Source organism: Rhinolophus hipposideros (assembly GCF_964194185.1).
Source record: "Rhinolophus hipposideros genome assembly, chromosome: 20".
NCBI classification, from domain to species: domain Eukaryota; kingdom Metazoa; phylum Chordata; class Mammalia; order Chiroptera; family Rhinolophidae; genus Rhinolophus; species Rhinolophus hipposideros.
The window spans coordinates 53,355,990-53,366,643 of NC_138066.1; the positions used below are offsets into that span (position 1 = coordinate 53,355,990).

General features: G+C 57.0%; 1 protein-coding gene across 1 annotated transcript; it reads right to left on the reverse strand.

Annotated features, from left to right (window-relative positions):
• Nucleotides 1-3,048: 3,048 nt before the first annotated feature.
• Nucleotides 3,049-4,976, reverse strand: TEX19 (testis expressed 19; the record flags this gene model as incomplete). Its single annotated transcript, XM_081028046.1, is given in 4 exon segments — nt 3,049-3,479; nt 3,482-3,757; nt 3,944-4,346; nt 4,950-4,976. Coding segments are annotated over 4 exon segments (1,137 nt in total).
• Between the last annotated feature and the right edge of the window lie 5,678 nt (nt 4,977-10,654).

Below are 10,654 nucleotides of genomic sequence, written 5' to 3' on the forward strand. Positions count from 1 at the left end.
GCTCTGCCTGAAGGGTGGCTCGTACACGTGTTAAATATTTTACCTTCATTCCCGTCCATATATTTTCAAGGATTTTTTTTATTTTTGTGTTAGTTTGAAAACGTATGGCATGACAATACGTACTTAAAGGAAAGATAAGATTTCTTTCAACTTTTAAGTGTCTGCTACTGTGATACCTTAGGCACTAAAGCTGAGCTAGTTTTTCCTTTCTCATTTCATGTTGGTTTTTTTTAACAGATGGAGACATAGCGTTTTGTTGTAAAATGTCTGACCTAAATGTTACATTAACTTTGTGACCCAGGTAGCTATAAAGCGGATTCCTTAGTGTACCAAATTTTTTGTCACTGAGGTTCTGAGCTGCACCCTGTTGAAAAGAATATTGCTTAAAACAACTTGAATCTCCTAGGACCGCTGTAACCCTTCCACCCCTGTAGTTGTTAACTGCATGTACCCACCCCTAGAAATTAGTATATTAAGCTGAACCAACTTGATGGGAGTAACTATCCATAGGGTTTGTGTTCCAAAGAAGTGTTCTTTAGAGGAGCAGAATTGTAAGCCTGCCTCTGGAGGCACTTGAAAAGGAACCAGAGCAAGTTTTGTGAATGGAAACATTGTGCACAGTTCACATTTTGCTTTAAAAGGTGACAAATACAGATGTATGAAAAAACAAAAAAACAAAAAAAAAATTCTAAATAGCCACAGGAAAAAAGAGAGAATATGCACCAAATACAGATGGCACTTTCTGGGCGCTGCATTCCCGAGCTGGTCATTTCCCTTCCTGCTTACCTGTTTCCTAAGTTTTGGACAGTGAATGTGCATCAGTTTTTTTTTAAATTTTTTTATTGGGGAATATTGGGGAACAGTGTGTTTTTTCCAGGACCCATCAGTGGTTGTCCTTCAATCTAGTTGTGTGGGGGGGTGCAAGTCCATTTTCAATCTTAGTTGCAGGGGCGCAGCCCACCATCCCATGTGGGAATTGAAACGGCAACCTTGTTGTTGAGTGCTTGCGCTCTAACCAACTGAGCCATCTGGCCGCCCAAATGTGCATTACTGTATTTCCCTGAAAATAAGACCTAACCAGAAAAATAAGCCCTAGCATGATTTTTCAGGATGCTGGTAATATAAAATAAGCCTTAATGCGTCTTTTGGAGCAAAAATTAATGTAAGACCCAGTTTTATTTTCGGGGAAATACGGTAGGGCTTATTTTATATTACGAGCATCCTGAAAAATCATGCTAGGGCTCATTTTCCAGTTAGGTCTTATTTTCGGGGAAACATGGTATTTTGAAATAAGCAAACAATACTGGAAGGTGTTTCTACGAGGACAGTCTCTAAGCACAGGCTGCCCTTGAGGGTTCCCCTCTCACACAGCGCTAGGGAGACCTGGCCAGGGCACGTGGGTACAAGGCCACACTGCTGGCTTTGGTCCCTTGGAAGGACAGAGGACACCGACTGTCATGGAGCTCAGTGGGTAGGCAAAGCAAATGAGACAGGGGGGCAGGCAGAAAGTGGCGGGAGGCTGGCTGTGGTCCCTTGAACAGTGTCAAAGGGCCCACTTCCCTTGGCACATGTTTGTGCCCTTATGCGCCCCCTTCATCCTCAGTCGCTGTTTATCGTCTGCCTCCATCCTCGAGTGGAAGCTCCTCGCTGCACAGCTGTTTTGTGTGCTGACACCGGCACACACTCCTTGTGCGTGGTTGGTGCTGAGACACCTGTAGTGATTGATGGTTTCCAGCCCAATCACAGAGTGGTCACCACACAATTGACGGGCATCCTATACACCCAAAAGTCTGTGTGGCACATGCCTTTTCGGACGATGGCGTGAGTTAGTGTGAATGTGTATGTGTGCTGGGTCCCAAATTCCACTAACCATGCCTGAGATTCCCACCAGATGTTGATTCTGTTATGGAAGCACTCAGCTTGGCATTGTTTCCATCTGCTGGGAACTCATTCTTGGGGCCCAATCCTGTCCTTCCCAGGAATTAACAGGGAACCTAGCCTGGGTCACCCTCAGGTTTCCTGCTGTCACTGATCTGGAAGCTGCAGGTTCCAGCCATCCTGGCGACTGGTGAAGCTGGGATTACCAGAAGGGAGACGACAAAACAAACTGACAGGAATTTCTAAAGAAGAGTTCTGGACCCGAACTGATGCAAAACTCTCTGACTTCACTTAAAACCGACAGCCAACATCGAACAAGGTGTGTGTCATGCAGGATCTCTGGTCCCGCTCCCCACACAAGAACACAGGACATGGTGAGGCCAAAAAGGAACACCCATGGAGCCATAGATAGGGGAGTCATACCACTATATTCTCGCTGGCGGCTGGGTTGGGGACACAGGAAGCAGGAGCCACACGATCTGCAACCCACCGTCCTCTTCTCTGCCAACCAACCCCACTTGCTAGCTGCAATCCACCTCTCTGCAATCCACAATCTGCGCTTGCTAGCTCAGCCACGGCAGTTATATCAGTGGCCAATGGCTAACCGGTAACAGCTGACGGCCAACTAGTCACAGCTGATGGCCATTTACTACCCGAGCCAGCACCTTTCCACGTGAGGCTGAGAGCCTGGAAACTGCTCTCTGGAGCTCTGTCCCCACAGTGTGTCCCACTGCAGACCAAAGTCACCAGTGCTGATGACGGGTCCTATGGAGCCCAGAGACCATCAAGACGAAGGTGAACACGTGTCCCTGGGACTGTGTCACACCTCAGCCAGCCCTTGGCATGCCCGGCAGGGTTGGGGCAGGTTTCTGTCCTGCTGCCCACTTCGCAGGCTGCAGAGAAAATGTTCACACAGCAGTCATGTTCCGAACTGCATGACATCTGACACAGAAGTACTCCCAAAGGCCAACTAAAGGCATTTGGATCCCTTCCACCCGAGCCCATGGCAGGTCCCAGGTTTCAGTTCTCAGGGCCCTCCCCATTCTCCCACCAGGTACCAAGTCCTGTCCTTTGCCAGGAGACCCCATGGCTGCCATGGAGCGCAGCTGCCAGTCCCTGCCAGCGTCTGGGTTCCGGGGGCAGCCAGGTGGCCACCAAGGCCATGGTCCCTCATTTCTGGAGCCTTGGGTTCTCCCCAGGCCCCCTGTTCCAGGTCTCAGGGATGCCGGGACCCAGTCTTTGGGTGGAGGACTGTGGCCTGGATGCCGAGTCCCCCTCCGTTGCATCCCTTTCAACCCAGGGTGAGCAGGACAGGACGGTGAAGCCCCTGTTCAGCAGGGCAGTGTCTGCAGGGACCAGCCGTGCACTGTGCCCTGTGGGCGAGGTCTCCGGGACGCTGCGCCTCCAGTGCTGCAGGTCCTGGCCCTGGGCTGTATTTGGGAGTCCCATGGCCCACACCTCATCAGGCTCCAGCAGCAGCGACCAGCCCTGGTCTTGGGTCCCCTGGGCCCATCGTGACGTCATCCTCCAAAGGTAGACAGCATCAGCGCCGGCCACCAAGGAGACGAACTGCAGGGCCAGTAAGTGGGCCTCAGACTCTGCGGGTCCCCTGCCTGGGTGGTGCCCAGCTCCAGCACCATGGGCTCCCCCGGGGGCAAGTCAACTTTTGGCAACCACTGCCACGGAAGAGCAGCGCCCGGCCAGTGTGAGTAGGAAGGAAGCCCCCCAAATCTCCAGGGCAGGCCCTGGGTCCAGTCAGCGGCCTCAGGACCCAGGCCTAGCGGAGGTGCGTCCTGAGGGCCCAGCTCCGTGGGCGTTAGGTCGAGGCCCACCTCTTCCGACTCCCCCGGAAGAGATGCCAGGGTGCCCCAGCCCCTGTCTGCAGGCCCCCAGAGGGCCGGCTGACCTAGGCCCTGGCCCCAGCTGGGTCCCAGGCCGGGGGACGCCCCCTGCTCAGGCCCCGCCCCTGCCCAGGCCCCGCCCCTGCTCAGGCCCCGCCCCCTGCTCAGGCCCTGCCCCCGCGGGGTCCATTAGCTCAGGGTCCCAGTCTTCTTCCTGTCCTCTCAGTCCTCCGACACCAGCAAGGCCTTGAAGCTCAGAAAGGGAACCTTGAAGCACGCGAAGCAGATGCTCAGCTGGTCCCCATGTTGCAGCTGATACATCCAGGACGCATGCAGATAGGACATGCCCTCCCTGCCAGGCCACACGCTGGCGGGGTGGGGGGTGGGTTGGGGGGGAATGGCCACGCGGCCTGCCTCCTGTCGGGTGGACAGCAAGAGCACTGCAGGAGGCCTGGCCCACAGGTGCCGGGGAGCGTAGAGGACTGCGGAGGGCAGGGAGCTGGCAGGAAAGTTCCTCGCGTGGGGGCAGGGATGAACCGGGTTCAAGGCAACAGGGATCTGCAGGCTGGGAGGGGTGAACTTCCGGAAATGTCTCCAGCTGCTAGGATGGCTCTGCTCTCCCGGGAGCTGCAAGGGAAGCGCAGGAGGTCAGGGGCCCCTTAGCAGGTGGGGTGGGCGTGGCCGCACAAGGACTTGGGGGCAAAGGGGGCGCACAGGGGGCGCCGGCTTCAGACCCCGCCTTTTAAGACGCGCCCCTGCTCAGTGTAGCTGCTCCTGGGCCCTCACCCCCAGACTCCAAACCCCCTAAGGGACCCCAGCACCCGGTCAGCTTCGTGGGACAGAACCTGAGGGAGCCTCACAGAACCCCTGAGCTGACACCCTGGCCCCAGGCCACACTGACCACCTGGGAGGGTGCTGTAATCCCGCACTATGTGGGCCTTTGCCCCCCAAACCCTGGGCTCAGCCCCAGGAGTTCTCACTTGGCCCGATGCTTCCTGCTGTGGGCGTCCCAGGGAAAGGAGGGCGCAGAGCCCACCCGGGAATATAAAGGTCCATTTCCCATGGTGCTCTGGGTTCATCTGCATATCTCCCATGAGCCTCAGCTCACTGGGAATGAAATTGTGAGTCATCCTCTTCCCTCCCAGGAAAGCCACGTGCAGCATTGGAATGACACATTTGTAACAACTGATGAACGTGACCCGCACTTGGCGCTCCAAGTTCTCAGGTCACACAGGGCCCACTCTTGCTGCTGGACATGTTGGGTTGAGAACGTGGGACCTTCCCAGATGTAACCTGAACCGGCCCCTCTACAGGAGTGGGGGGTACGGAGGGACCAGCACCTGTTGGTGGGGCACTGCCTGGTCCAGGCCCAGACAGTGGACCCTGGGGGCAGGCCTGCCTCGCCCTCCACTCTTCCAGACCAGCCAGGGGCTGCTGCTCAGTGAATGGACAGAGCAGGTGAGTGAGCGCTGTCCCCACAGGGCCCAGCAGGGCTGGGCACTGCCTTCCAGGGTCTTCCCCAGTATGAAGCCCTTTGGGGACTCGAGAACCCTCAGAACCCTCAGGTCCTTCTCTGTCAAACCTTGTGTGTCTGAAGCTTTCACGTGTCTACTCTGGCCTTACATGGCTGTGCGTGTTCATCAGCCACGCCGTTGTCACCCTTATTTCCAGGCAGCCAGGGTCATGTGCTCAGCTTCCGCCTCCAAGAGAAGAGCCAGACTCAGGGTGAACTTCACCCTCCAGGGGAGCAGCGTGTCTTCCCCATGTCCCCACGCGACCACCTCCTCCTGCACACCGCCAGCCCAGCCCTGTGCACCCTCTGCTGGGAGGTCCCGCCCTCCTGGACGCCGCCCTCAGACATGGCTGCCTCCACCTGGGAGCACATTGGAAATGGAGTGTCCAATGTCCCCTACTCCAGAACCCCCAGGACCATCATGTCCATTCTGGGTGAGCCTCCAAGTACTGACTTCATCAGAACACACGTGGATCCTTTCCTTGATTATTACAGCGATTTTCAGGAAGGTTATATCTGGTGAGTCACTTGATTATCACACTTTTCTTTCTTTTAGGGCTTGATTCCAACTGTGTCACCTGTCCTCAGTGTCACCCTGTGAGGGCCTGAGGCTTCTAGGGTTTGGTGGTTCTCTGGGCACCACTAGCCGTGCTTAGATCAGATATCCGGACATGCTGGCGAAGCCTGTGCCAGGGAGCGGCAGCGGCCCAGGTTGGCTCTGAACCATCTGGGGGATGAAGAGACTGCCCGGGAACGCAGCGGGTTGGGAACGCCTGACGGCTATCCTGAGGACGAGGTCGCCAAGCCAGCGAAGAGGCTGGATGGACTGTGTCCATCCCACAAACATGCCCGGAATGTTCTCTAAGCCACAGGAGCTGTGCGGGGACCCGTGTGTGAGATCGAGATAACCACTGTTGCAAGCACAAGGGCACAGGGCTGGGGTTTGGCCTGTTTCCTCTCTCGGGCCATGGGCAGCGTTTGTGCCCAGCCCTCGGGACAGTGAGGGCCCTTAAAGTTGACCAGGGCAGTCGTCCTGGTCCTTTTCCAATCTCTCAGCCTTGTCCACACTCGTCTACTCTTTTTGGCTTCTTACCCTTTACCTTCTCCATTGGGAGAGCTCGTGTGTCCAAAGCTGATGGGAATGGGGCTTTGGAACAGGGCAGGTCTGGGCTCCAGGGCCTCCAGGTCGTGACTTTGGGCCCTGAGGGTCTAATGGGTTAGAAACCTGAGGCAGGACCAGTTACACACTTCCCAGTCTGTGGCAGGTCATGCTGAGGTGTCTGGGTCACGCAGCGGTGTGTGTGATTGGGTGCACCATGGCTACTGGGTATCGATTCGCCTCACACCAGGTTCATCGGAGGAGGCAGGAGGGATCAAGGGGCCCAGTACCTGTGAAAACTTCCAACTTCACCAGTGGTCGAGGCACTGGTTCTTGAATTGTATAACGTACTGGAAGCTCTGGAGTGTTTCAAACTGGAGAGTTCCCATGCCTGGATCCCATGTGACAATTCTGATATAACTGCCATGGGACAAATGTTAGTTTTCGGTTGCTGTGTAACAAAATACCAAACTTAGTGGCTTAAAACAACACACATTTATTTTTTTGTAGCTCTCATGGGTTAGGAGTTGGGACACACCTGGCTGGCCCATTATTCCATCACACGCAGCTGCAGTCAGTGTTGGCTGTGTTGTCGGCTGCAGAATCCATTTCCTTGTGGGTGCGGGACTGATGGCCTCGGCTTTTGGCCATCAGCTGGGTGCACCGTCAGGTCCCAGAGGCTACCCACGGTTCCCTGCCACAGTTCATAGCATGGCTATTTCCCTCTTAAAGGGCAGAGGTAGCTAGGAGTCTTGTGTAAATTGAGGGTAATGGCGGGCGGCCGTTAGCTCAGTTGGTTAGAGCGGGGTGCTCTTAACAAGGTCGCCAGTTCAATTGCCACATGGGCCACTGTGAGCTGCGCCCTCCACAAAGATTGAAACAACTGCTTGATGGAGCTGATGGGTCCTGGAAGAAAACAGTTAAAATAAAGTGTAAAGTTTAAAAAATAAATTGAGGGTAATGTCATTCATTGCAGGAGGGACACCCCTGCACATAATGTACCTCTTCAAGGTAGTGACGTCTTCCACCGTGACCGCTTCTGTTGGTTGGAAGCAAGTCACAGGCTTCAGCCCCAGTCACGAGGAGAGCATGACAAACTGGGGGGTTACCTTAGGGGTACCTGCCACATGCTGTGATGTGGGCATTGGGACCCCTCGAAGCTCCCCAGAAAGTTGTAATGTGCAGCAAAATTCGGGAACCACTTCTCTGAGGACCTCTGCGGTCATGCAGTTCTAGAGGCAGGTTTGTGCCTCCTTCACGGGGGCACTGCCAGTCCAGGCCCAACTGCTGACGGGAGCTGGGATGGAGACTCATTCAACTTCTAGGGGGAGACATCGCTGGTACAGAGAGATGTCTGTCGGAAGTTTGGAAAGAAAGATTGGATTACCTGATTGATTTGGCAAGTTCCTGCAAAAGCCATCTATCTACATTCTTGTATTGTTAATAAAAGCAACTTCCAGTTCAATTGACGGTTGCACAACACTACGAATGTTATTCATGCCCTTGGGCCCAGGCCCGCGGGTCTCTCACCCGTCCCCCAGGCCTCACTCCTCCAGGCCCTCCTTGCCCCACATCGCCCGCCAAGCGCCAGGGAGTCCAGGGCAGGACTGAGGGATGGGGGAGCAGGGGGGTGAAGGCGGGAAGTAGAGACGCGGGGAGAGGAGCGGCCCGGGGCAGGCGGGCTGGAGGCGGCGGCACCGCACTCCGCCGCCCTGGGTCCCACCGACGAGGAGCGCCGCTCAGAGCCCCGCTGGGGCCCGCAACCCACCGCCCTTGAGCAACTCGTCCTGGCGCAGGTCCTGGCGCCGACCCGGCCCGGTTGCCGGCGAGTCTTCCCGCCCCCCCAGCGCAGCCTGCGTCGTCTGCCCCCAAGACCCGGCGCCCCTCCACCCCCCCCCCCGGCGCCCCCGCCCCGGGTTATTAATATCCAGGCGCGAGCACCCGCTTGCATCGCATTCCCAGCTGGCGGCCAGGCAGGTGGCCACGCAATCGTGACCCGGCGCGGACCAGGCGGGACTGGCGGGGGGGCCCTCGCTCGTGGGACCCTGGGCCCCGCGCTCCCTCCCCAGCCTTTGGAGACGTGAGCAGCGGGGGCTCTGCGGACAGACCTGCCGGCCGGTGACCGAGGTGAGCGCGCGGCGCTGGAGTACGGGGTGCCCCGGTCGGAGCTGGGGCGGCTGGCGGCCGTGGAGCCGCAGGTGCGCGCCGCGGGCTCGGCGGTCTTCCCGTCGCTCCGGGCCCCCAGGCGGCCGCTCCGCCGCCGCCGAGACGCCCGACCGCCCGCCGGGAGGCTGGGGACCCCGCGCTCGCGCAGCCCCGCTTCCCCGCGGCCCCGTGGGGAGGCTCTGGAACCCGGGCCCGCGGGCGGCAGCGGGCGTGGGGCCTCCGGCCGGTGGGAGGGTCCGGGCTGCTGGCCTTCTCCTGCCGGCCGGGCGAGGGGCTGCGTCTCTGCACCCCGGCTGCCCAGCTCCCCGTGTGCACCGAGGCTGGGACGGCCCGAGTTCATCCTTAACATCCGCACAGGACGTGCCGAAGGGAAAAGCCTGGATGGAGCCCATTATCTCTGGATGTGGGGGAGGTGGGGCGGTCCAGGGACTTCTGGTTTAAATGTTCCCGCATTTCAGGTCTTTTCTCATGAGTTTGATCTTCATACTGAGCTCAGAGCCCAGGTGTGCAGCTCCGCGAGGTTTTACACGGGTCGATGCCTGTGTAACCACCACCGGTCAGGACACAGCGCATCTCCGTTCCCCCAGAGGGCTCTCCGCTGTCCCTTACAGTTGACACCCCGCAGGTAGCCACCTCATGCCGATTTTGCCTCCCCCCAATCTCCGGTAAAGGGACTCCCAGTGCATCCTCTTGCATCTGGTTTCTTTCGCAGAACAGCGTGTGCGAGTTTCGTCCACACTGTTCTCTGCAGCTGTTATCCCGTCTTCTTTGCTGGGGAGCACTTTTATGGAGATGTCACAGTTGGGTCATCCACGTTCCTATTTATGGGCGTTGGGCTGCTTTCAGCTCCTGGCGCCCAGGAAGAAATCTGCTGCGAACGTTCTCTCTCTGTCTCTCTCTGGGGACATATACACAAACGGAGGGGGGAATTCTGGGAGAGAAGCAAGCGCCCATTCAGCTTTAGGGAAAGTGCCCCATTGTCTCCTAAGCGGCTGCCAGTTCCCATTCCCAGCAGCCGGAAATGAGCCTCGGTCCTCCCCACCCCCAACACTTGGTGCCCCCCTGCCAGTGGTTTTCACTTCATCTCCCTCATGACCAATGACAGTGAGCATCTTTTCCTGGGCTTTTTGGCCTTTGGATATCCTCTTTGGAGAAGGTCCTGTTCAAATCCCATCTCCCCTCTGCCCAAACGAGCTGTTAGTCTGTCCTAATGTGTACTTCTTTCATATGTTTTGGTTCCTGGTTCTTTGGTGTCTGTCTTCTGGTCGTTCTTTTCCCAGCCCACAGTTTACTTGTTTCCTCCCTCAGTTTACTTCTTCATTTTGGTGAAGTGGACTTAGCTGGTCTCATCTTCTATTGCGAGTGTCTTCTGTTCCTCTTTGAGGAGCCTGCCCACCCAAGGCCACGCACATGTGCTCCTGTTTCTTCCTGAACGTGGCTGGTGGCTCCTTAGCCCCGTCCACACAGGCCCACACTCCATCGGGAATCAGTTCTGTGTACGCTGGGCGGTGGGGATGAAGCCTCGTTTCCCCCCCTGTGGACACATGGAGAGGGCTTCCCCACACGTATTGTCCTATTTGAACTCGTAAAGTCAGCAGATACCACTTTTGCCATCTGAGCAGGACATATTTTTAAAATGCACAAGACACATAAGTTGGGAGAGAGGACTGGGTGAGCAAGGCCCCCTGCTGGTACACGATGAGAAAGGAAGGCCTAGGGAGGACTCTCCACTCTGCTCCGTCCACTGCCCATCCCACCCCTGGGGGCTGCCTGCTGTGCTCTGGTTTTCAGAAAAGCCCAGTCAACCCCAGAGGCCTTTGGACTTGCACTGAGGCCCAGGGCGGGGACTGCTGGGCACCTACTGGGGGCAACTGGCCCAGGTGGTTCTCTGGTCCCCCTGGAGAGCTGGGAATTGAGGCAGCGTGCTAGAATTCTGAACGGAGAGTGCCCTAGGTGAGCACCGTCCCTCTGCAACCCCCTAACCCCCCCCCCCAGTGGGACTTGTGCCTTTGCATGGTCTCGAGGAAGTGGGAGGGGGCTTGTCTGTATCTTTAATGGGCGTCTTCTCCTGCAGGACAAGCTTTTGCCCACAGATGCCCTGGCCCCGTCCACAGACGCAGCCCGCCCCAGCCCTAAGCCCAGTGTGAGGCGGCAAAA